Genomic DNA, 26,324 nt, shown 5'->3' with positions numbered 1-26,324 from the left:
GGGTCTATTTCTCTGTCTATTTCTTTCTATCTGCTGGATTATGTTTTTTTTTTTGGTTATGTTAGATTCTCTAGCGTGTGCATGTAACTAGCCAATGGAAACACCAGCTCGCACATGCCAGCAGGCCAAGAGTGTCATTGCAAGCACCTGCAAGGGCAAGGTAGCCAACACAGATACTAGCTAGTCAATGCAGATGCTAGCTCCCCAGAGACAGACGATAGCTACACCGCTGCGGTCCAGTGGTGCTGTCTATGAAGTGAACAGTGGGGTGATTGTTGCATAGTGTGATGCCCTCTCTCTGGGTTTAGCTCTTGTTGCTGTTAATCCCCCGAAACCACCCAAACCTCTTTCTTCACAATAGCCTGCATTATGCTCGCTGGACTGTGTACCACAGAGGAATAGCTAGGCTACATAATCTAGCATGCAGCCATGATAAGATGTGCTGGGGGGGGGGTGACATGTTCTAAGTGCTAGCATGTGAGAATTGTCTCCTACTGAGCCTGTGTTGTCCCAGATGGGAATCCTGTTTTTTACTGGTTTGTGGAATTGTGGTGTGCACTCCTCAAGGGTTAGCAGTAGATGAGAGGGAGAGTGAGTGTGTGTGTGTGTGTGTGTGTGTGTGTGTGGGTGTGTGTGTGTGCGCATGCGTGCGTGCATGCGAGCGAGCACGAGAGAGAGAGAGAGAGAGAGATTTAAATAACATTGAAACGTTTTATCTGTGTAGAGAAATCAAAGGATGACTGAAATCAAATTTCCTTTTCTCTATTTTGCTTGGAAGCTTCTACCATCCCCAGGTGGTCAAATATGGTATGAACCTCTTAACTGTTTAACTAAATGAAATTCCAACACTTTATATTACTTGTATTACTATTATAATCATTTTGTTACTGTAACCTTATTACATTTTTTTCCCATAAACTAATTACAAATAGGCAAATTGGCAAAATTGAACACAATAGAGCTATTGAGTAATGCTGAAACACACACGCAGAGACACAGTCTTACAGACAAACTGACAAAACCAAATAAACAAACACACACACAGACACACACACACACACACACGCACACACAAAATCAATAAAGAAAAACAAAACATTCATAATTACAACCTGAATAATTCATCAGAGACAGGAAAATATAGAGGAGTTGCTTAAGTATATATTATAGGGACATAGGTAGGTAAGATAAGACAATGTAATAATAAATTATAGATAAGATATTATAATAATAATCATAAACTCATGTCAAAAATGTTTCCGCCCGGTTTCGAACCGGGGACCTTTCGCGTGTGAGGCGAACGTGATAACCACTACACTACGGAAACCTGCTGCCTTTGACAGGCAGTCAAAATCTACCTACGCCTACAGACCTTTATCTACAAATTGATAGATAGCACACTAGGCTGGAAGACAGCTAGCTAGGCCGACAGACAGAAAGGTAGCAAGGCAGACAGACAGCTATCTAGGAGACAGACAGCGAGTTAGGTAGCTAGCCAGACAGAAAGCTAGCTAGCTAGGAAGCGTGACAGACAGATGGCTGGCTAGCCAGACAGATGGGTAAAGTAACAAATAATATATTACTGTTGTTTAATTTGGAGAAATAAGGAGTATGTTGATCTCAAACCAGGAACCTTTCATTTGATAAACACTACACACTACATCATCTATCTTGCTTGCTTTCAAGAAGGCCAATAAACATGTACTTACAGACAGAGGAGGCAGGCAGGCTGGCAGGCAGTCAGACAGCTGGATAGGCAGAAAGAGCCACGGGTAACGAGAGAGAGAGAGAGAGAGAGAGAGTGAGAGAGGCAGGCAGGCAGGCAGGCAGGCAGGCAGGCAGGCAGGCAGGTAGGCAGAAAGAGCCACGGGTACCGAGAGAGAGACAGACAGAGAGAGACAGAGAGCTAGCCAGACAGTAAAACAGGCAGGCAGGCAGCCAGACAGCAAGCCAGATCCCTAGTTATGCATAATAACAACTAGCTAGACAGAGGTAAGGCTACCTAGGCAGACAGGAAAGATAAGAAGAAAAGGAATTCAAGAGATGTATAATAAAATTCATTGTTTCCGCCCGGTCTCGAACCGGGGACCTTTCGCGTGTTAGGCGAACGTGATAACCACTACACTACGGAAACCTACAGATAATGGATTTTGAAGCTACATATTTTCTAGCTAGTAAGCTGGCAAGGTAGCTAGCTTGTCTTTATTAAGCCAGAAAGTCAGAAAGACATGTACTTACCGACAAACGACGAAAGAAACATATAGCTAGCTATGCAGATATACAGCCAGATAGGGAGATAGAGAGAAGGGTCACTAGCCAGACAGGCAGCTTGCTAGTAGACAGACAAACAGACAGCTAGCTAGATATTAGGTGGCTAGACAGACAGGTTAGAGCAGATCAAAAAATAAGGGCTAGGGTTTAGAGGTTTATTGATCCCAGACCAGAAATGGGCAAAGTCAAAACCATGTTGCTATTTCCGGCCGGCTTCAAACCAGGGGCCTTAATGTGGCAGGTGACAATATAACTACACACTCTGAAACAGGGACCTTTTGTGCAGGGGAGGATACTTTCTACACTCTCTATGGTGCTTTTGATGTAATCTCTACTGTGTTTTACACTACGGGTGTCATATATTTTTGGCCACACATAAGTAAATGGGGAGCGCTTTTTTACATTTCCAGTTCCTGTCACCGCTAGTGCTGGAAATAAGACAAATAGCTTAAAGTTAGTTGACATATATACACAATAGGCCTACTTGCTGTTCTTCCTGATTATGGTTTAACAGTATTAATTTAAATGGGAAGCACATTGAGCTTCACTCAAGCTTTATCCATTTTGTGTTGTTATTTTGATGATTGAGTCCTTTTTATAGTCGTAATGTTGTTGTATATCTGTTTTTATGCACTACTCACTTGATAATAAAGATATAAAGTAATAATACTAATTAGATAGAGCAAGAGAGAGGCATTCAACTCACCATTTGCAACATCTCCCTGAGCTTCTCACACTAGTCCCATCAACCATCAACCTATGTATATATTTATACATGGAAATGAATTCTCCTTCAAAGGACAACTGGTAATCAGCCCCAGGCTGATGATGTGATGCTTTCAACTGACACCCACTGAAATCAATGTCAACAATGTATATGCATATCATGAAGGCGATGCAATGCCTTTTATCCTCTTATCGATATGGTTAACCGTCACTCAATGTGAAATCAATGTGAAAATATGTATTTGCATATGAATCACATGAATACATCTGAGACGTCGGATCTAGGGTAAGGCCCGCCCACTGGATGGATCAGACTTGAAAGTCTGCCTGCCCCTGTCCTTCCTGCTCCTTCTGGAAGAGGTCACTCCTCTGGCAGTTTACCACTATGCTTTACTTCCCCGGTTAGAAGGTGTTCCCGCTTGAAGGTGTGTCCCAACTGATGATGCAATTGTCTGGAGTTGATGACACAACAACACACACATAGGGCCCTATTTTAATGGTCTGAAACGCAAGTGAGAAGCGCCAAGTGCAAGTAGCTATGTGGGCGGTTCTATGGCGATGTTGCTATTTTACCGGCGCAAAAATGACTAAAAAGGGTTGGTCTGAAGTAGCCTAATTACCCGTAGGTGGGTTGGGTTGGGCATAACGTGCAATAAACCAATGGGAGTGCCAGCTCCCATCCCCTTAAAGAGCCATGAGCGCATTTGAATCTGACGAGTTGATATTTTGACACCGCGTCTGCAGTCTCCGATGAGACAGATGCACATGAATTTCAAACTTCAAATGGCTCAGTTTATGGCCAAATAATTTGGCCTAATTCACACATGGAATAAGGTTTTCTTCCCCAACTTCAGAAATACTGAGTCCTCAAATAAATTTCGGCAAAGAAAACTTAACACACATATGATATGCGGTAACTGTGGTTCTATTTAATGATATACGCAATACATTATAAACATAATTTCTTATCAGTATTGTATGCATTATCGTTATCGACTTGTGTTCCTAATATGCATGTGTCCCTCCGTTAATATACATTGCCATGGACTGTATTATGCCTTACGTGTTTAGTTTGCGTGTGTTTAAACAGATGGACGCACACACGCGTGCCCGCATTCATTAATTATTTTACACATACACACACTCGCGCATGCATTCATTCATTCTTTTTAACACTCACTCGCGGTAAAACAGTGTTTTCACACGATCAAATACTCATCAATCCTAAAAGTAATGGGCATGTACACGATGTCTGTGTCAAGAAAATATGTGTTTGCTGTACGGTGTTTGCAGATGCATCCATGTAAAAGTCCAACTTATAACCGCTGTATCAGCTGTTCTTTCCCAAATAATTCACCAAGAATGTGCTGCTAGGTAGATGAGGAAAGCAAAGTGTATGCGTGAGGTGCACAAGCAACATTATGCATGCGCCCTTAAAATAGCATCTGAACAACGCGCCACTGACTTTAAACCAGGTATTTCCTGGTTTGTGGCGCAAGTGGTTTCTGAAAACCTCTGCGCCAGTTGCAAACTAGCAACGACACATGCGCCAGTGAGAATGTCAATTGCGCCGGATGCAAGATAGGTCCCTTAGTAGCCTTTGTTTTACATTATAGCCTACCACACAATGATATCCGCAATGATGAAATCAGTTGGACGTCGGGTAGTCCCCCTTTTATGCTTCTTAATCTCAGTAGCTCATTGGAAGCCGATTTATTTGAGATTAGTCTTGTTTTAAACATTGGACAGTGTTTCACACATATTTCCCAGAAGGCCAGTGCCAAGGAAAATAGAATCAGCGAGCTATTGGTGTGAGATATTGTCCAATGTCCAGTCTGTGGACCTAGACTAATCTGAAATAAATCTGTACTATTTTAAGCCATTTTGTTGTCGTCAAACCAAAATCAACATGATGTGCTTCCATCTAAACCTCATTACCCTTTTGAATTCCTATTTAGTTATAGGAACAAACAAATACTAACAAATTGAGCCATGCTCAGCGTGCATGTCTATGCTTTTCAGACAAAATAACACACAGTTGATTGTATCTTACGGTACGACTCGGCACAGTCAAAAGTGCTCATGGAAAATGAAACCTCGAGGCAGGGCTGGAGCCTCCCCCTGCCTGGTGGTCCTGGTAGAGGGCCTCCTGGTGCCCAGGTACCCAGCGAGCTGAGTGAAGCAGCCAGGTAGGAAGGCGCAACTGTGCCTCAAAACCTCATGGATTTATGTGGCTATGATGAGCACAAAGATTGGGATCTCAACAGAACCAAGGCGTCACTCACATTCATATACATATAATTTAGTGTATTTAATAATATTTAATATGTGTGTGTTACATTAAATAGATAATTGTAAATGGGATTTTAATTGAGACATTTTATGTATTTAATTAGTTATGGTGCATGTATTCCAATCACAGATGTGTTCCATTGAAGTATTTATAAAATGAGTCTAGGCTAAGTAAGGCAAAAATAATCATTGATTAAATTACATGACATTATAACATAACCACTACACTTAAAACTGCAGGCATCCGCTGGCGGTTGGCAGTCAGATCGGTTGGCAGGCAGACAGACAGCTTGCTAGGCAGACACCTAGCTTGACAGAAAGATAAACTGGTAGCTAGGTAGGCAGACAGACAGGCAGACAGATTGATCTTTCCTCTAGCTTGTGCTGTCCCTCAGGATGCAGTACTACTGGTTGTCCAAGAGGGGGAGACATTTTAGCCCTCCTGTAGAGCTGGTATAATTGGATCAAAGTTCCCTCTCCCAGTGACAGACAGTGAAGTAAAAAGACAGAGCAGCAGACAGGCTGACACACTAGAGAGGACTGTGAGAGCGACAGGTTGGTACCTCTTCACCAACAACGAGGGAATCCTGAAAGACTGGACCAAGGAGGAGGGACACATTCTCTGGTAGGGAACACGATTAGCTCTGACTGACATCTCTTAGATTATACTCAGTGGCTTTGAATGTGTGTTAGGTATATTTACTGTACAGCTAAATGTGTAGCGTATTACTGCAGTACTGTAAACGGGCTGTACTAAAATTAGAACGCTGTTCTATCAATAATTAACCGTACCAATATGCTAACCCTAAAATACAAATGCTGTATTACTCTTGAGTCACGGGGTTTATGTTACACCCACTGTACTGCGATACCTGTTGGGTTTTACTTGCGTCTGCAGGACATGTCCTTACATAGAGAGGGAAGGAGGTGTGTTTGGTTATGGTTTAGGGTTGGGCCAGGGTGATGGCCTTCTACGATTTACATGTCAAAGGAAGGTGTGTTTGAGAAGCGATCAGGTGGGGGTGGTTGGGTGGGGGATTCCGTGTGGATGGTTCAAAAGCTCCCACTTTAGCAACGAAGTCTAATCTCGGTCACCTGACCAGCTCCCTGGACCCTTCAATTACCATGGAAACCCTGGCGTGTGTTGTGATGTCATGCCATAGGCAAACCAGGGTATTTACAAATGGTTCCACAGGTGTTCCGGAAAGCAGTGTTCCCTACCTTCTCTCTGCTTGGTTTGGAAGCAGCACACCTCTATCATCATTTAATTGAAATGGATGTGATGATTTGGAGGTGATAGTATGGCTGTGATGGTGGACGTGATATCCTAGATATGAGAGTGTGGATGTGATAGTGGTGCCGAGAGAGGTGGCTGTGACGGCGTGGATGCGATAGAGGTTGACGTGATCGTGGTTGGGCTATAGGTGGATGTGATTATGTGGATATGATGCTTGGGATGTGACTGTGGATTTATATAAGTGGGTATGACAGTGCAAGGGATGGTTTGGATGCGACAGAGGGGAAGGTGAGAGAGGGCAGGATGGAGGTGGATGTGATGGGATGGATTTGATAGTGTGGATGCGATGGTGTGGATGTGATAGTTTGAATGTGATGGTCTAGATATGATAGTGGTGAAATGGTGGTGTGAATGTGGATGGGTTATAGATCAAGGTGTTTGTAGATGGTGGAGCAGAGGATGGAGGTGTGAATTGAACAGGAAATTGTTTGAAAAGAAGGGACTAGGAGGAGGTGTGATGAAGATTGTGATACATGATGGGATGAAACAGGATGTGATGTCCACATTGAAATATGTGGAGGGGTGAAGGACTGGTGGTTTCAATGAACCCTGACAGAGACGGCCATGTGTATCTCCAAGTGTAAATCTCCAAGTGTGTATGCACACGGGTATACGTACATACGTACACGGTGTATGTACAAGTATCTTTTTCCAAGTGCATAGCTGCAAGTGTGTATTTACAAGTATCTATCTCCAATCTCTCTTCAATAGCAAGTGCGTAAGGCAGAATTTACAAGTGCGTATGTACAAGTGGTACAGGACTGCTTAGTGGGTCACCCTGTAAACCCGTCACCCACATTAGCAAAATGTATAGCGACCCAGGTTTGAAAAACAACATATCCCTAAACAAAGTGAGTCATGATCTATGATGCCAGGTATGTGAAGGGGTTGGTATAGGGTCCTCAGTATGTCTACTAGTATCACCTGTACGGAAGCACGTCTAGAACAAAGAGCCAAGATAAATAAGCTGCCAAGACACAGCAGTTCCACCTGGTAGAACCAGGCCCAGTTTTGTGAGAAGAAAAAGCTACATTTACCTCTCAACCACGCAGTCTTTTAGCCGCGTGTGATGTGTGTGTGACACGATGAGCCAAAAGGATTAGTTTGGCTAATCTGCTAGCGTAGCAGGAGCCTCAGATACTGAACAGGAAGTTCTGCCAAAACCCTGAGCGGCTCCATCCAGTGGCTTTAAACTGGGTCTGCATGCTATCCGTTGAGCCTGATACCATTGTTCTCATCCTTGCTGTGGTTCTATTAGGTGCAATGGTTCTCATGGTTGCTATGATTCTAATGGGCAGCAGTAGCTCATGAGGTAGAGCAGGTTGCTAGTTTGATCCCCGGCTCCTCCTAGGTGAGTGATGATGTGTCTCAGCGCAAGACACCAAACCCTAACTGCTCCTGACCAGCTGGCTGTTGCTTTGCTTGGTTAAAATGTAGGCAACATTGTAAAGCGCTTAGAAAAGCTCTACATAATTGCAGTCCATTTACCATGTAATGGTTCCTATAGTTCTTATTGTTGCTATGGTTCTCAGGGTTATGGTTGGCTGTCGTTGTTCTCCTGACAGAAGACAAAGCACACATTCTCCAGAGTCGGTCTCACCCTCACCAGAATAACCAGAACACCAGGCCCGTTGTCCTCTGACACAAACTGTTTTATCCCCCAGTATTGTGGCTAGTGTAGGCTAATCATTAGCATGTAGCTAATGGTAACTTATGGTTACAAGGATATGGTTAAGGGAAATTATTGATAAGTATGGAAAGTGTTGTCAATGTTAATAATTACCTTGTGACTACTGGTGTCTATGGTAGGGTATGGTGCTGTCTGATACGATTTACTACTCTGACGTTTAGGAGTTTAGACGCTTCTATCCACAGCGACTTACGTTGAAAGGTTTGTGTGAGGAGGACATCTTGCTCTAGGATATCTACAGGTAGACTGCAGACACTGGGATTTGAACACAGAATTCTTCAGCTATAGGTAAAACACCAAACACGACTATCCTGCAAATACACTTTAACAACCAACCCCTCTATTTTCTAATAGACAGGAGGCATCTTTTGCTGTAGTGGATTTTACAAAAACAGTTGGAGCATTTTAGATGGTAGGTAACCTTTACACTGCACTGCTGGTGGTCCCTCTGTCCTGAAGAGATGAATACATTTCATAGGTCATATTTCATTTTCCTTTTCCATTTCACAGAGATGAAGACCGCAACCCCGACCATCTTCAGTTCCTCCACCCCTCCCCTCTTCCCCCTACCCCAACAGGAAATACCCAAAACACATCTTCTTCTTCTGTGTGCGTGTGTGTGTGTGTGTGTGTGTGTGTGTGTGTGTGTGTGTGTGTGTGTGTGTGTGTGTAATTGTGAGTGTGAACTAGGGCTGTACAATATGGCCAAAATCTATGTCACCATATAGCATTTCATATCAGTTGATGCAATAATTAAGATGACATTGAGGGCATTTAGCGGACGCTAAATGACTTGCTAAATGACTTGCAACCTTTCATACTAATACTCATTATACACATACTCACATTCACACACCGACGGCGGTGTCAACCTCGCAGGGCAACAGCCAGCTCGTTGGGAGTCAGGGTTAGGTGTTTTGCTCAGGGACGTCTCGAAACCCAGCTACGAGGAGCCAAGGGTCGAACTAGCTGCTCTACCTCCTGAGTTTAGCTGACTAATCAGTCAATTAGTGTGTAAACAGGGTATTTTTGGGTTCAGACTAAAGCCAGATACAATAATAGTCAATAGTCAATAATTATCCTTTTAACGTTTATTGTCAAAACATTGTTGTATGCCATTGTTCAGTACTTGAACAATGGCGACTTTCAAAATAAACATTACATCATCGCCAAACAAACATGAAACAAAACATCAACTCCCAGCTCTGTCACTATCCATGTCTTAAAACAACTAGGCTGATAGAGTTTCAGGATACAGATAATAAACAGCGCTTTCGGACAGTGCTGCAGCTAGTGTTGCCAGATAGGGCAGGAAATCTGGTGCAATCTGGCAACACTGCTCTCGGACGCGGACATCAACATCTGAACAGACGGTCCTCTAGTGTAGCGAGATCGGGAGCGGGGGAGAGGGCGGGGGGGGGATGATTAGTGGGTGTGCAAACTTTAATGCATCCATGTTTTAGATATGTAAGCCTTTAAGGTGGTTTTCCTGTTTGACGACCAAAGCAGGATTTCTTTCTCGCGGAGAAAGTTGGTGTCCAAAATAAAACTAACGATACAACTGCACACCGTAACAATTGACTATCCCCCTATATCCACGTAAATACAACTGAAGTGGTCCGACCCCTTTTATTATTACTACTATTCGACCTTCGTCGACTTTATGACTGCAGGTGATAGCTTCTTCAGTGATATTTGCGTTGCGGTCAGGGGCGCTCGATTTGCATACAGAATTACTTGAGGCGCTGGGAGTACTGGGATTTTCATATAGGGATTTGGGGCGCTGCGTGCAGGTACGTCATTGACCACTGACGTCACCTTTGGTATTCCGCTAGACTCAGGGCAGTGCGCCGAGTCTGGGGTCGATCCTATTCAATGTGTTTCGAAAATAGGGGAAGGTGTATAAGAGAGTGTGTTTGCGCGCGCGTGTGTGTGTGTATGTGTGTGCGTGTATTTGGGAAGGGGGGGAGTTTGTGGATGTGTTTGCGGTGTGTGTGTGTGTGTGTGTGTGTGTGTGTGTGTGTGTGTGTGTGTGTGTGTGTGTGTGTGTGTGTGTGTGTGTGTGTGTGTGTGTGCCCAGGACTTTCTCAAGTGTGTGTGGGAGGAGTTGTATTATGACCAGTGAACCTGGCCTCTGCTTTATCCAACTTCACTTCAGTGTTTCTAGTGTAGTGTGACACTGGGTATAGTTTTGTTGGGTTAATGCTTTGTACTGTGTATTTTGTGTGTTGAGGGGATGGTGCAGCAGAAACTCATGGGTTCTGTGTGCAATGGTAAGGATAGGTGGGCGGAGGGTAGGAGGGGTAGGAGTAAACGGGGTGTCTTTTTGGGTCCCGGTTTGGATGTGTACACCATCAGGAGGATTGGGTTCAAATCCAAGCACAGACTGGGTCACTGGCTCGGTAAGTCAGGCTGTTCCATCTCTCTTCCGACCGGCTGGAGTCTGAGTTCGTTCATTGAAATAAGGAATTCCAGGATGTCTTTGTCTCAGAAGTAAATGTCGTCATGTTTGAATAAGGAGTTTTCTAGTGTTCCGCATGTGTTAAGTTCCTGGGACTTGGAGGAAATCTGGGACATTGAAATACCTTTAGTGTGTGTGTGTGTGTGTGTGTGTGTGTGTGTGTGTGTGTGTGTGTGTGTGTGTGTGTGTGTGTGTGTGTGTGTGTGTGTGTTTGCGATAGTGTGTGTATTTGTCTGGAGGTTGAAGTCCATCTCTGTACCGGCTGCAGGAGGAGTGTTTAAAATAGTTTTCCTTTAAACAGACCAATCTGAACATTCCAGAGGTTTAAATGGACCAATCCTGAGTTAGAACCTTTTAAATGGCTCAGTTATATTTTACATTCTTACAGAATTGTGTCATTGAATTAAAATATTGACAGGATGTTCTGGTCATTCCTAAGGAAAGTGTATTTGAAAACTTTAGAATACGATTGTAAAGTAATAAATAATATCCTTATGAATATTATCTTTTTGAAATGTGTTATGTCTAATTAACACATGCATCTCCCTTCCATTAGCTACTTGGTTAAAAAAAAAGGCATTAGATTATATGTTAATTTCCTCAGATTAGTTAACACGTTTGTCTGATGGAACACGTGCACATTAATTAATATATCTGAAGAACGTGTGCCTGTGTGATACTGAAGAAGGTGGAAATCCCTTCAGTAAACCTGTGTGTTCCTCTCCCCAGGTGGGCTGTCTCAGTACTTCCTGGTCAGGTATTTTAAAGACACCCAGGAGGGTCTAGGTATGACCTTTAACCCCTCAGCACCCGATCACCAGCAGCCTGCCAATCAATCACAGATATTCAGTTTGGTGCTTCCCGTCTTAGTTGGCCCTGTGTTAATTGAATGCCACACGCATCTATATGCCCACTGATACATACCTAAGTACAATAGCAACATTAAGGAAGGGATATCTGCTGTGTTTGGCTTTCATGATTAATACTCCATCATAAAGAGCTACTATCTACAGGCGTGTGTGACTGCATATCTGCGTGCTTGTGAGTGTGTGTCACACAGGGTGGTTAGTCTGGTATCTAGTTAGCCTGGTCACAAGTGGGTTCACCTGGTCACTAGTAGGTAAGCCTGGTCACTGGTTGTCTAACGTTGTCACTAGTAGCTTAATCTCGGCAGTGGTTAGTAAACCTGGTCAGTAGTAGGTTAACCTGGTCAATGGTAAGTTAACACGGTCACTGTGTAGTTAACCTGGTCACCAGTAGGTTGACCTGGTCAATGGAAAGTTAACACGGTCACTGTGTAGTTAACCTGGTCAGTAGTAGGTTGACCTGGTTACTTGTCGGTTAACGCGGTCAGTAGTATGATAACCTGGTCACTATAAGGTAGCCTGGTCCATAGTTGGTTGACCTGGTCACAGATTAGTAACCTGGTCACTAGTCGAATAGCTTGTTCACTTGTTTGTTTTCATTGTCACCAGAAGGTTAGCTTAGTCACTGGTTAACAAGGTCACTGGGTAGTTAACCTGGTCACTGGGTAGTTAACCTGGTCACTGGGTAGTTAACCTGGTCACTGGGTAGTTAATTTGGTCATTGGATGGACAGCAGAGATCCCTCTTCTATTTGTCCATTTTGACATGGGTCTTAAAGTTTTGAACTTTATCATTTTGATCCTTCCAACTTGCTTAGACTTATCTCAATATAATCTCTTCTGTCAATCAAGCTCTTTCTGACGGCTGGCTCCGCCCCCTATCCTCAGACTCTCCCCGCCATTCTGCGGCCTCCAGTGGGAGTACCGAGCGCGCTCCGTCCGCCACGCCCTCGGACAGCTCCGACCCGCCGTCCGCCGCCCGGCGCCCGCTGAGCCTGGTCTCCACCCTCTCCTCTGGCTCCGCCTCCTCCAGAGACGACTGCCAAGCCCCGCCCCCCACCGGTGCCTCCAGCCCCACCCCGTCAGGCGAGGACATTGACCTTGAGCCAATCGAAGATGATGTGACGAAGGGGCGTGGCTTCGGCAGCGAGAGGAACAACAACAACAGCAACGGCTCCGCCTCCCCGGCCGGTCGGATCGCGTTCCGCCGGCAGCACAAGGTGGCGACGGCGAGCGACGCCATGGCGCCCAGCCCCCAGCTCAGCTACGTGGACCGCGTCGTCATGGAGATCATCGAGACGGAGCGCATGTACGTCCGAGACCTGCGCATGATCGTCGAGGTACGGTATCGGGACACTGCGTACGTGTGTGTGCGTGTGTGTGTGTGTGTGTGTGTGTTTGTGTTGTCCACATACACACAAACACTGTGTATGTGGCCAATGTGATATCATATGCTATAATATTTTCTTTATAGGGTCCCTGTTTAACCACCAGGTGTGATGCTGATTAGAAATTACAATTCCTTTCATAATTCAATTCAATTGTATTTGTATAGCCCTTTATCACCATTACAGTCTCAAAGGGCTTAATAGGCCAAATATTTATGACCCAAGCCCCCACATGGGCAATAGGTAATCAGCCTTCTATTATCACGAATGACAACATATGATGGATGGTATGATGAATGGTATGATAAATCTAACCTGGATGTAAAAAAGGGTTATCCCGTGTTCTAGTACGGTCTGGTTGTATTGATTCAGGGTCTCCAGAGGTAGTATCAGCTCTAGAGGACTGTGGTATCCCTTACAGCCTCATCTCAGGCTATAATTACCCTGAATACATCCTGGCTTGGGGATAATCTTCTTACGTAAAAGACTGTGAAGGATCAAGCCCTGTTAGCCAGCAAGATGCTAAGCGCTAAGTGAAAACACACAGACATGCTGACGGTAAATAACGTAAGATGTAATTATAACAGCTTTTAGAGAGTGGCTTGATATTGCTCGATGTAGCTTTAAGTAGCTTGAAGTAGCTCATGCATGATGAAAGACTATAGAGTGGATTAATAAATAATTGAGTGCAATCTCTGAACCTTTCTGTCATGGTATTTGTGTTGTGGCTCTGATGTTTCTGGGCATTCCTACTGAAATGAAATTCATAGTTGTCATGCATGAGATTCGCGTAGCGGTCTAACGCACTAATGATGTCATCACGGCCCTCGCGCAAGGTTTATGCAGCGCAAGGTTCATTTGTCGCGTGTCGGGCACCTTTGGAAACTCAGCACTGAGAGTGCGTGGACTGCCCGTCCACACTAATTGTAGGGCCAATAGACAGATATAAAGGCCAGGGCGGTGCGTGGACTGTCTCTGCACTTCACGCAGGGCGCATCAGGGCGACTACACAGAAGGGATCTGTGAATGGAGCTCTCTATGATGAGTTAATTAGGTCAAACACGTGCTTCTGGAGGGGGCGCCCTCCGCTGGACTAAACCTGGGATAACACAACACACATTGTTCTTCTTCTATGCAGGACTACTTGGCCCACATCATCGACCACGCTGACCTGTCGGTGGGCCCCGAGCTGGTCTGCTCCCTGTTCGGGAACATCGAAGACATCTATGAGTTCAACAGGTCAGTCGCCTCTCTGCACTAAAAGGGTTTATTTGCGCTAAATCTGACGTTCTCGCCCAATAAGGTCTGGGTTTGTATCTGGGTCAGCGTGTTTTGCTGTTCAACTCAAAGATTTGCCGGTATAATTATATTATATATATATATATTTAAATGTGAGGTTTAACAATATAGAAGTCCATAAGGATTATAAATGCATACAATTTTGCCTTATTGAGCCAGGTAACCTACAAAAAACGTTTTTTGTTGTCCATTTAATCACCGTTAAGATAAGACTTAGAGAAACCAGGTGTAAAATCCTATGTTTTTGCGAGTCGCCACAAAACAGTTTGTGAATGTTCGACTGGGCTCCAACCACCGGCTGCGTTCTTTTCATGACATCGATGGGCCTTTTAGTATACTCTTCAACTTATTGATGGACGTGGGAGCGGACTGAGAGCAGATGCCCTTTAGACCCGGCCTCTAGACTATGGCATTGGTGTGTGTCAGCATTTATTGCACGTTTATATCCTAATGAACCTCAGTTTGAAACAGACTATCTAGAGGGGTCTACTGTAAAAGAGATTTGATGCACATCCCTTTCCTGTCCATCTGCTAACCGCTGACAGAGTGGTCTCCTTCAGGTCCTCCAGAAGGACAGGCCTCTCTGGTATGGCCCAGTCTCCAGCTGTGAGTCCTGGTTTGGTTTGGTGTGGTTGAGTTTGAGTTTGGTTTGGTGTGGTTGAATTTGAGTTTGGTTTGGTTTGCTGTGGTTTACTTTTTATTGGTCGATTATGTTTTATTTGGTTGACTTAAGGTTGGTGTGGTTTGAGTTTGTTCTTACAGAGCTTAATTCAGATAAGTTAGGTTTGGTTTTGTTAGGTCTGAGTTGAGGTGAGTTCAACTGTGTTGCACTGTGGTTTTGAGTTAAGGATCTTTGGTTCCCTGAGTAGGCCTGGACCAGGTTGTTCTAGAAGGATCTGGCTTGCGTTGTCCTGCACCTTGTCTTTCTAGAAGGTTCTGGTCTAGAAGGTTGTTCTTACTTGTGTCTACTGGGTTGCAGTGAGCTCCTGCAGTCTCTGGACCAGTGTGACAACGACCCGGTCGCCATCGCCAGGTGCTTTGTCATGAAGGTGACTTTACTGCTGTTTTCTTTACTTCTCTTACTCAATCATGTGAAAAATTCTAGAATATCCAAGGCAGCAGTTGTTGTTGCTCTCATTATTGTGGTGAAGACTCACCAAGAAGGCATTCTTGGAATGTTTGGACTTCAGGTTGAAACCCTCCTGTATGTAACAAACTATGACCTAATAACATGTATTCTTCTAATTACAGAGTGAGTACTTTGACATCTACACGCAGTACTGCACCAACTACCCAAAGTAAGTGAGGACATTCAGAACGGAGATCCACTGCTCTGCTCACTGTCTATTAAACCAATCAGCTGTCAGAAGGGAAGAGAGACTTCCGCGTAGACCAATCAAATGTACCTCATTAATTTATTAGCAGATGATCAGCAGATCAACACTGATGTGTAACTGATTTGGCTTCATCTGTGTTCATGTTCATGTTCATGTTAATCTCAGAGAGTCAGGTATCTGAGGTCAGCACTCCACCTAGTGGTAGAACAGGTTAAATGCAGCCAGGGAAACAGTCCAGTGACATGCATGTCAGATGAAAGGCTAAATCCTGTGTGTCTTTCTTTCTTGTTCCTGTCTGGTGGCCCCTGCTCCTGTCTGGACCTCTCTGGCCCTCTCTGGACCTGTCTGTCTGGACTCGCTGGGTGTAGCTCGGTGGCAGCGCTGACCGAGTGCATGAGGAACAAGTCCCTGGCCAAGTTCTTCCGGGAGCGCCAGGCGTCCCTGAAGCGCTCCCTTCCGCTGGGCTCGTACCTCCTGAAGCCCGTCCAGAGGATCCTCAAGTACCACCTTCTGCTGCAGGTCAGAGAGAAGGTCTCCCCTCAGGGACACCTGTTACTAGGGAGGGTAGGGTGGGGTGACACTGTGCAGGGCTCGGCGCCACATGTTCACACCCAGAAGCATCTCGGGTTTGAGCTTAAGACACAAGGAGGGAAACTATGGGCTAAGACTGTTGGAGGTGCGTTCCATGATGGCGGCTTGGTACACGTACTTGATGACATGGCATAATACTGATGTTTAACCATTGATGTGTTGAAGCTTAACACCAGTGATAATTGCTGTGTATTGAACGTTTACTATATGTGATACTGTGGTTTAACTAGTGTCTTTAGTTTTTGTTGGCATGCTACTGGCGTTTAACTGGTGTGTAACTTCGCTTTACTTACTGCAACATGGTTTAATTGTGTGTGTGTATATGTGTGTGTGTGTGTGTGTGTGTGTGTGTGTGTGTTTGTGTGTGTGTGTGTGTGTGTGTGTGTGTGCTGCAGGAGATCGCTAAGCACTCTGACCAGCAGGGGGCAGACTACGATGTGGTGGAAGAGGCCATCTACACCATGACGGGCGTGGCCTGGTACATCAACGACATGAAGAGACGCCACGAGCACGCCGTGCGCCTGCAGGTCACCACACACACACACACACACACACACACACACACACACACACACACACACGTATCTATATATATACACGTATACACACACATACCCATATTTACTCTTACACATACTCACACATGTATACTATACATGTATAGTGTGTGTATGTGTAATACACTGTTTATTTTGTACGTTTGGGGTCGCTTGGATACTTTTTTATTGCTTTTTTATGCTGCTTGTCTGGTCTCTGGTTCTGGTTCTGATTGTGGTCTCTGGTTCTGGTTCTGATTGTGGTTTGGTCTCTGGTTCTGGTCCTGATTGTGGTCTCTGGTTCTGGTTCTGGTTTTGATTGTGGTCTGGTCTCTGGTTCTGGTCCTGATTGTGGTCTCTGGTTCTGGTTCTGGTTCTGATTGTGGTCTGGTCTCTGGTTCTGGTCCTGATTGTGGTCTCTGGTTCTGGTTCTGGTTCTGATTGTGGTCTGGTCTCTGGTTCTGGTCCTGATTGTGGTCTCTGGTTCTAGTTCTGGTTCTGATTGTGGTCTGGTCTCTGGTTTTGGTTCTGATTGTGGTCTGGTCTCTGGTTCTGGTCTCTGGTTCTGGTCCTGATTGTGGTCTCTGGTTCTGGTTCTGGTCCTGATTGTGGTCTCTGGTCTCTGGTTCTGGTCCTGATTGTGGTCTGGTCTCTGGTTCTGGTCCTGACTGTGGTCTCTGGTTCTGGTTCTGGTCTTGATTGTGGTCTCTGGTCTCTGGTTCTGGTCCTGATTGTGGTCTGGTCTCTGGTTCTGGTTCTGATTGTGGTCTCTGGTTCTGGTTCTGATTGTGGTCTGGTCTCTGGTTCTGGTCCTGATTGTGGTCTCTGGTCTCTGGTTCTGGTCCTGATTGTGGTCTCTGGTCTCTGGTTCTGGTCCTGATTGTGGTCTCTGTTTCTGGTCCTGATTGTGGTCTGGTCTCTGGTTCGGGTCCTGATTGTGGTCTGGTTCTGGTTCTGGTCCTGATTGTGGTCTGGTCTCTGGTTCTGGTCCTGATTGTGGTCTCTGGTTCTGGTCCTGATTGTGGTCTGGTCTCTGGTTCTGGTCCTGATTGTGGTCTGGTCTCTGGTTCGGGTCCTGATTGTGGTCTGGTTCTGGTTCTGGTCCTGATTGTGGTCTGGTCTCTGGTTCTGGTCCTGATTGTGGTCTGGTTCTGGTTCTGGTCCTGATTGTGGTCTGGTCTCTGGTTCTGGTCCTGATTGTGGTCTTGGTCTCTGGTCGGGTGGGGTCCAGGAGGTGCAGTCCCTGATGCTCCACTGGAAGGGTCCGGACCTGACCACCTACGGGGAGCTGGTCCTGGAGGGGACCTTCAAGGTCCACCGGGCCAAGAACGAGCGTACCCTGTTCCTGTTCGACCGCATGCTGCTCATCACCAAGCGCCGTGGGGAGCACTACGTCTACAAGGCCAACATCTCTGTGAGGGCCGTCGACACCCACACACTACAGCTTTACATCTATTTTATTTACAATTTCAATATTTAACGTAGAAATATATGTATATTTATCCATCTTTATTTTATTGTCTATCCTCAACATATATCTATATCTATATACATATCCTTTTTATGGTATAGTTGGATCTTGTATTTCTGCGCCTAATGACCTGAGATCCTGAACTCAGAGTAAAAACAGGTCTTACTGATCAGTGCCGTCAGTACTGGACTCTGCTTCTACTGCCCCTCACGGTCTGTTCCAGTGCTCCACTCTGATGCTGATCGAGAGCGCCAAGGACTCTCTGAGCTTCAGTGTCACGCACTACAAACACCCCAAACAGTCCCACACCGTGCAGGTGAGAACACCCCACAATATCAGGAAATACTCATTCACACAGATGAGATGTTTGTATTCATCCCAGATAGTAAATGAACCCTCATTTCCTGTCTGGGATGAATATGGTGCATTCTTATCTTGTTTTCTAACTTTTTCTAACTTTGACAGCGAGTGATCGATAAACATAGTACTAGTGGTTAGTCTAGTGCTAAGTCTGTTTGACTACAAGCAGAAGCTCCAAGCTGGGTTCGATCACCAATGTCCGCATGAGTCTACCATTAGTCATCCTAAAGCAAGATGCCCTCTAACGCCTGCCTGCTTCTTAATTATATGTATCCGAATTCACTGTCAGTCACTTTGGATGAAGGATTAATAGATAGTAGCTGTCATGGATCCCAGGTCTGGTCCTACCTCTGTGTGTTCTTGCTACTTCCAGGCTCGAAACCTGGAGGAGAAGAAGCTGTGGTCTCACCACATCAAACGGATCATCCTGGAGAACCACCAAGCCATCATCCCTCAGAAGGTCAACCACCATTAGCATCAGTAACACACAAGCTAACACATTAACTCTGCCACACCTAACTCCTCTAGCCCGTACCACAACACATCAAATTCAACACACTATCCCCAGTATACGAACACAGTATTTCCACTCCAGTTTGAAGCTGTGTGGAAGGTGACTCCTCTTGTGTTTATTTCAGGCAAAGGAAGCCATCTTGGAAATGGACTCAATATGTGAGTGTTTTTTTTCGTAACTATTCCTAGACTCACATTTGATATAAAATTAATGGATTGTGTTTGGTATTGATTATGTCAGTAATAGTGGGATAAATAGCATGCCATGTAGTCGACCCTAGCCATGTCCTCAGAATGTCATTGTACGTTTGATGAATAAAACCTTTCCCGACAGATCCGTCTAAGTACCGCTACAGCCCCGACCGGCTGAAGAAGGCTCTGTCCGTCCAAACAGACGATCTGCTGCCTACTAATCGTCAGGGGCGACGCCAGTCAGGTGGGTTTGATGGACAAGCTTCTCCGCCCAATGAGATCACTGCTATTTAAATGTTTCCATATATAGACATATACTATAAATATCACTATACACACCTCATTGTATTATCTCAACTGTGTACTGACTGTTTCTGTTCAATCATGTTATCAAGGTTATGTATAATGTGGGTTTATATAACTTTGTATATAACACAAAGTTTTGGTGGGACTCCTCCAGAGATAAGTTATAATGGGAGTAAATGTAGTATAACCTCATGGATTATGTTTATTTCTTTCTTCAGAACCAATTAAAAAACTCTTTGAGGGCACCAAAGGTGAGTTTACACTTGATTAAACCTTTAACTTAATAGGTCCTGGTCAAACTCTAGACCTTAGACCACCTCCTGGTCTAACCCTAGATTCTTGACCACCTACTGGTCTAACCCTATATCCTAGACCAGCTACTTTCTAACCCTAGATCCTAGACCACCTCCTGGTCTAACCCTAGATCCTAGACGACCTACTGGTCCAACCCTAGATCCTTGACCACCTACTGGTCCAACCCTAGATCCTTGACCACCTCCTGGTCTAACCCTATATCCTAGACGACCTACTGGTCCAACCCTAGATCCTTGACCACCTACTGGTCTAACCCTATATCCTAGACCAGCTACTGTCTAACCCTAGATCCTAGACCAGCTACTGTCTAACCCTAGATCCTAGACCACCTACTGTCTAACCCTAGATCCTAGACCAGCTACTGTCTAACCCTAGATCCTAGACCAGCTACTGTCTAACCCTAGATCCTAGACCACCTACTGGTCTAACCCTAGATCCTAGACCAGCTACTGTCTAACCCTAGATCCTAGACCACCTCCTGGTCTAACCCTAGATCCTAGACGACCTACTGGTCCAACCCTAGATCCTTGACCACCTACTGGTCCAACCCTAGATCCTTGACCACCTCCTGGTCTAACCCTATATCCTAGATGACCTACTGGTCCAACCCTAGATCCTTGACCACCTACTGTTCTAACCCTATATCCTAGACCAGCTACTGTCTAACCCTAGATCCTAGACCAGCTACTGTCTAACCCTAGATCCTAGACCTACTGTCTAACCCTAGATCCTAGACCAGCTACTGTCTAACCCTAGATCCTAGACCAGCTACTGGTCCAACCCTAGATCCTAGACCAGCTACTGTCTAACCCTAGATCCTAGACCACCTACTGGTCCAACCCTAGACCAACATTTAGCGGAAAAGCAGCAGTATATATGTCTATGTACCTACGTGTATGTTTAACACAGTCTCCTTTCTTTGTCAACAGCTGTCCTGAAGGTAAGCCTCATCTACTCTATCTACATCATCCCACCAGTAAATCGATGGATGGATGGGTGGAGGGATTAATGTATGGATGGGTAGTGGGATGGATGGATAAATAGAGTGGTAGATGATTTGATGAGTGATGATAGATGGATGGATTGTAGAGGGACAGATGGATGGATGATGGATAAGGGAAGTTGGATGCTAGATGGATAGATTGATGGAGGAATGGTTGGGGTGTAAGTTTGTCATGTGGTCCACTGGCGATCCAGTAGCATTATGATGAACAGAATACAACGACAGATGAGTGGTTCTTCCTGAATGATGTGGAGGTTGGTGGGCCGGTACACTTCAGGTTAGAGGAAGAGGAAGATGAGGAGGATGATGAGGATGAAGAAAGGGGTGTGGTGTGATGTGTTCAGCATGCAGCCAGCGAGGGGACTGTCCCGGGGGAGGAGGACTCTAGGGGCAGCTCCCTGGGCTTCGGCCTGGGGGGGTCGGGCTCCGACCGGCCCCAGGAGGAGGAGGAGGAGTGTGGCGGGAGGAAGGCCTTTCTGGACGACCAGGAGGTGGTAATGGACAGTGATGACGCTGATGATGACATGATGCTGCTGGAGGACTATCAGGTAGCGGACTTCGCTAGCTCCATGCTCGCAGCCATTTCCTGCTGGCACTCTAGGGCCAGAGCTCTGCTTTCTCTTGGGGACCCAACGGTGAGGCCTACGGCTGCCTCCTCCTCCCTGCCTTCTCCCTGCCTCCTCCTCACCAGGCTAACCTCCAGTCGCCAGTCGGCCCACACAGCAGCTTCATAACCTACTAAAGACAAGGTCACCAGCACCAGCAGCTTGCGGCAAACAGCAAGAGGCTAGTGGCTGTCAACTAACGCAGCTTAGAGCTAGCGGCTGATGGCTAGCAGAAGCAGGAAGCCGCTTTGAATAAACGTGCCTGCTAGCTAACAAGTAGCAATCTCTCTATTGACTTAATGCTGTCTAATAGCAATATTTTGATTTATTAAAGATTGATTCTCAGACTGATCATCCAGGTTATTGATGACATGGATACCGAAAACCTCATCGAACGCTTTTCTTTGGAAGTTGGTGAAGTGGGATCAGTCTAAAGATAGAGATGGATTCATAGAGAATCAAACTAACATCTGACCTATCCGCCCTGAAGGTCTGAGACTAGTGTTGTGATTAGCGTTTTGTGTCCTAAAGGATGAGGAGATCAGAAGCATCGCTAAGGAAGAGAACCACCAGAGACTTCCAGGTGTGGGGGAGCCTCCGGCAGAGCTCCAGGTTAGCAGAACCCAAACTAACATTAACCAAACCGTAACCTTCCATGAATCTGTCTAACGAACGTTAACCTGGCTCTAAAGCAATTATAACATAATCTTATGATTACCTAGCTCTAACTTAACTAACCCAATGCTAACCTGGTTAGGACCAAACTATATCCTCTTGCAAACAACCATGCTCTAATATTGTTGTAAAAAAACATAGAACACACGTATGTAACAATACTCTCATGTTTTGGATAGCAGAATGTGATTGTTCACATCATGCTCTTAAGCAAAGTACAAATCTTCTTCTCCTTCGAAGTCTACGATGTGGCCTCACTGAGGCCTCTGATTTCCTCTGCAGGCTTCTGAGCAGCAGTCATGTCACCAGAAAAACTCAGAGTCCAAGCCAACAGAATCGTATTCGAACACGTCTTCCAAGATCTCTGCTTCTCCTGGACCAAAGAAGCCAGCAGCAGTACCACCAGCAGCAGAACCACCAGCAGTAGAACCGCCAGCGGCAGAACCGGCTGTTAAGGTTAAGAACCGGGAGGAACCGTCTTCTGCCAGCCAGGACTCCGACTCAAAGACCCTGAGCAGCGAGGAGTCCTCAGAAGAGGAGGACCACGAGGAGGCCGTTAAGAGGAGGAAGGCCACCAGCATCCTCCCCACCTCCGTCCTGAGTCGGGCCGGTGCCATCGCTCAGCACTTCCAGGGAAGCACACGGCGACCTAGCCAGGCCTCCGACGACGCCCTTTCCCCGAACTGTCTGTCGCCAAGGTTATCGAGTCGCAACGGCAGCATCCACAGCCCCAAGATCTCCAGCCCGTGTTCAGACGGGCCCGAGGTGTTCCGGCCCGCCGACGCCAACACGCTGTCGCCCCGGGACGATGGCGGCGGCGTGATGGCAGGGGCCCCCCAGCGGAGGGACTCCACGCTGTCCAAACACGACCAGCTGCTCATCGGGAAGATCAAGAGCTACTACGAGGTGGCCGAGAGCCACGACCCGGCCTTCTGCCTGCGGCGGCGGGAGAGCCTGACCTCCATCCCCACGGGGCTGGTGCGCAACTCCGTCAGCCACTTCAACTGCATCCCAACGGACACACCGCATCCCGGTGAGGGCGTCCAGGGGAAGCCCTCTTCTTCTGCCGCGGACGACAACGGCCGAGCCCCGGGAGAACCAGACTCTGGAGACCAGGGGGGCATCCACATGAAGGCCGTGTCCTATCAGCAGGAGGGCACTGCGGTCATAGTGGGCGGGAGCGTTGGCTACTCCAGTGCTCTGGCCACGGCTCCCGTACTGCAAGAGGAGTTCAGGTCGTCGTCTGAGATGATCCAGATTTGGCAGGCGATGGAGCACGACCTGAGCAGACCCTCAGTGCGTAGGCGTGAGACCCCCATCCAGGCAGCCAGAAGCTCCAGGACGGCTGCTTCTGGTCTGACCGGGGGTCTCCCGGCAAACCCCAACTCTGACGGGGAGAAGGCAGGCACCGACCTCGGCACCATCACAGAGGAAACCCCCAGCGTCTCCAAACAGAGAACCAACGGACCCGCGGGCCGAGCCGGGAGTTTACGGGAGACCTTGAAGCTGTGGGGAGAGGCGGTTCCGGTCGTGAGACCCCCCAGGGTGTTGGAGCTCAGGGGCCAGACACAGGCTCAGTCTGTCACGCTGGAGAAGGACTCCCAGGACGACCTGGACAGCGCTAAGAGCAAGGTGCTGAGCCTTGCACGACAGTACAGCCAGCGCATCAAAACATCCAAGCCAACGGTCCGGGTGCAGGCTGTGGACCCCCGCCTGGGGAAGAGAGCCCTGGCATGTGTGGTGGAGGAGAGCGAGACCTCAGGTACACAGACTCAGATATATCTGATACTTAAGGGGGGCATCTGGCCCAGGGGGTAACCGGTAGGCATCCTGGTGCAATGTCCCCTAACTCCTACCTGCTCCATAACGGCATATCAAATAAGTCAGTGTGGGTCGCTTTGGATAAATTGTCTCCTTGATGCCCTAATAGTAGTCAAATTTAAGCTTGCATTAGTGCGTAAGCTGGAAAATCCAGCAATAAATTGCCCTTACTGACAACTTCTCCTTCTATAAATGTGCACATGATGATACACTTGAACAAGTGAATAGTCATCTTTATGTTTTTTCCTGTTCTTCAGGTAAACCCAGCCTGAGTCTCCCCCTGGTCCCGGGCCCCCAGCCCCGGACCGCCCCCCGGCTGAGCCCGGTGGAGCCTAGGGCTCCGGGGCCCGACCCGGGGGCCAGGGCGCGCTCCAGGAGCCCCAACAGCCCGCCCACCATGGAGGGCTTCTGCTGGCCCGACGTCCGGGAGCTGAGGTCCAAGTACGGCCTGTCCGACGGCCCCACGGCCCCTCAGATACCGGTGGGCCGCAGCATGTCGGTCCCGGAGGGGATGACGATGGACGGCGGGATCAAGAGACGCTCCAGCTACACCTCCCCCCTCCTCCCCCCGGCGGAGAGAGGAGAAGGAGGAGCGGAAGGAGGCGGAGGAGATGCTCAGCCGGAGGAGGCGGGGAGGTGCAGACTGCACAGGACCAAGTCCCTGGACCACCGGCTGAGTGGCTTCCCGCTCGGTCGGCTGGAGAAGCTTCCGGAGGAGGCGTCCAACGGCGGTTTCCACGGTTACTACATCTCAGGGGAAGCGGTGTTACCCGGGGACGAGAGTCGGAGGATCGTCGTGGTGGAGAAGCTGTCCGACGAGCCGGTAGTGGCAACCAGCGATTCTGTAGAAGCAGCTGGAGGGGAGGAAGACGGGGAGAACTTTGTCCAGATCCGCTCGCCCACCAGCAGGGAGAAGATCTCCATCAGGGCGGTGATCGACCGCTGCCGGGCCTACCAGGAGACCGAGGAGTACAAACTCAGGGAGGAGGACGCCGCCAAGACAGAGGCTGGGCTGGGCGGGGGGAGGGGCCAGGAGCCGGACAAGAGCGCTGCGTCGTCGACGGAGCCTGAGGGCCAGGAGTCCGGCTCCACCCAGCAAAGCGTGGTGAAGAACCTCAGGGAAAAGTTCCAGAAGCTGAAGTGAAAAAAAAAAGTGAGAAGTTGATCAATCTCTAAAAAGGCTAAAATAATATTGTATATATTATATAACATAATAATTATACTAGAATACCCTGGATGAAAACCACACTGCTGCTTGCAGGGTTCAGTTACGGAGCGGGCCAAGATGGTCACTACTGAACTCTCCAACCACACTGAAGCTCAGAGCACGGCCCTGTCAGAACTACACAAGGGCAGTTCTGTCCTATACAAAGTAAATAAGGCCACACAACACTCACACTCTGTGTGCTTTGTGTTATCACAATTCTTGTGTGTGTTGTGCTACAAATATGTGATGCAAATGTATGCTTTGTGTTCTTCTGGCTCTAAACCAAGGAGCTCTTCGACGACACAACTGTCCTCTTTTACCAATTAACTCCTCAAATACGTCACCTTTCAACAACAAAGCTTTGAGACGCATCTCTTCCACTAAAACTTCTTTGGATTGTTATGTAGTTAACCTTACCACTTTGAAACAGTAAAGTCCTGTATCGAGCCATGTTACAAATCATTTGTATATTTCCTGTCATCATGTTGGACCACCAATGTACATTTATAACCCCAAGATTTGACCTGTGGTTGAACTCTTTGTTTATAGGTGAAGGGCCATTAGCTAGCTTTACGTTAAAGCTAACATAATGCTAACATGAGTTGGCATCATGCTTTTCTGTCGATCCGCTTCTCTCCGTGTGGCTTATCAACCACACCTTATCAACAAGCAGTACAGAGTTACCGACTTGGAAATCTATATGTCGGATAGATGTACAGTTTATTATACATCAAATTGTTATAGTATTCATATTATATATAATTATATAAATTATATATAAAGATGATTCAATTTTATACACCCATAATATATTATATTATATCTCTTTATCTCAATGTATCTGGCGGTTTTATGAGCTAGTCTTCAGAAACACTCAGATGGACGTTTGCTCAAAGGCACTTCAACAAGGCAGTACAGTTTATGTCGTTCAACCTATGAGCTACTTACTTTAACATGAGGTCTACTATGACTAACTGTATTTATTATTAAACGGTTGCATATGAATTATGTTTTATCTTGTCTTTGTTGAAGTACATAAAGTTTCTACTGTCGGAGGGAATGTCCACATTAAAAACAGCTTCTCACTCTCGCCGTCCTTCTGA

The 26,324-nt window shown here is 46.6% G+C and overlaps 1 protein-coding gene across 2 annotated transcripts in view; it reads left to right on the top strand.

The window, feature by feature from the left end:
• Positions 1-26,226, top strand: part of LOC307088163 (pleckstrin homology domain-containing family G member 3-like) — a 31,666-nt gene extending 5,440 nt beyond the window's left edge. Inside the window, exons 3-19 of one of the 2 annotated variants that reach the window (XM_079753963.1) lie at positions 12,491-12,942; positions 14,129-14,229; positions 15,269-15,338; positions 15,541-15,587; positions 15,995-16,145; positions 16,613-16,744; positions 17,985-18,167; positions 18,448-18,540; positions 18,958-19,044; positions 19,223-19,256; positions 19,432-19,533; positions 19,814-19,846; positions 20,840-20,850; positions 21,258-21,461; positions 22,050-22,130; positions 22,476-23,955; positions 24,272-26,226. In XM_079753963.1, coding sequence (XP_079610089.1) covers positions 12,491-12,942; positions 14,129-14,229; positions 15,269-15,338; positions 15,541-15,587; positions 15,995-16,145; positions 16,613-16,744; positions 17,985-18,167; positions 18,448-18,540; positions 18,958-19,044; positions 19,223-19,256; positions 19,432-19,533; positions 19,814-19,846; positions 20,840-20,850; positions 21,258-21,461; positions 22,050-22,130; positions 22,476-23,955; positions 24,272-25,158 — 4,148 coding nt within the window. In that variant the 3' untranslated portion in view covers positions 25,159-26,226. The remainder of the gene's footprint in view (positions 1-12,490; positions 12,943-14,128; positions 14,230-15,268; positions 15,339-15,540; positions 15,588-15,994; positions 16,146-16,612; positions 16,745-17,984; positions 18,168-18,447; positions 18,541-18,957; positions 19,045-19,222; positions 19,257-19,431; positions 19,534-19,813; positions 19,847-20,839; positions 20,851-21,257; positions 21,462-22,049; positions 22,131-22,475; positions 23,956-24,271) is intronic. The other variant, XM_079753964.1, reaches the window with a different exon arrangement.
• Positions 26,227-26,324: the final 98 nt, after the last annotated feature.

Source organism: Pollachius pollachius, assembly GCF_949987615.1.
Source record: "Pollachius pollachius genome assembly, chromosome: 16".
Taxonomy (NCBI): domain Eukaryota; kingdom Metazoa; phylum Chordata; class Actinopteri; order Gadiformes; family Gadidae; genus Pollachius; species Pollachius pollachius.
Note: the sequence above shows the minus strand (reverse complement) of the source record. Positions and strands in the feature narration are given on the sequence as shown.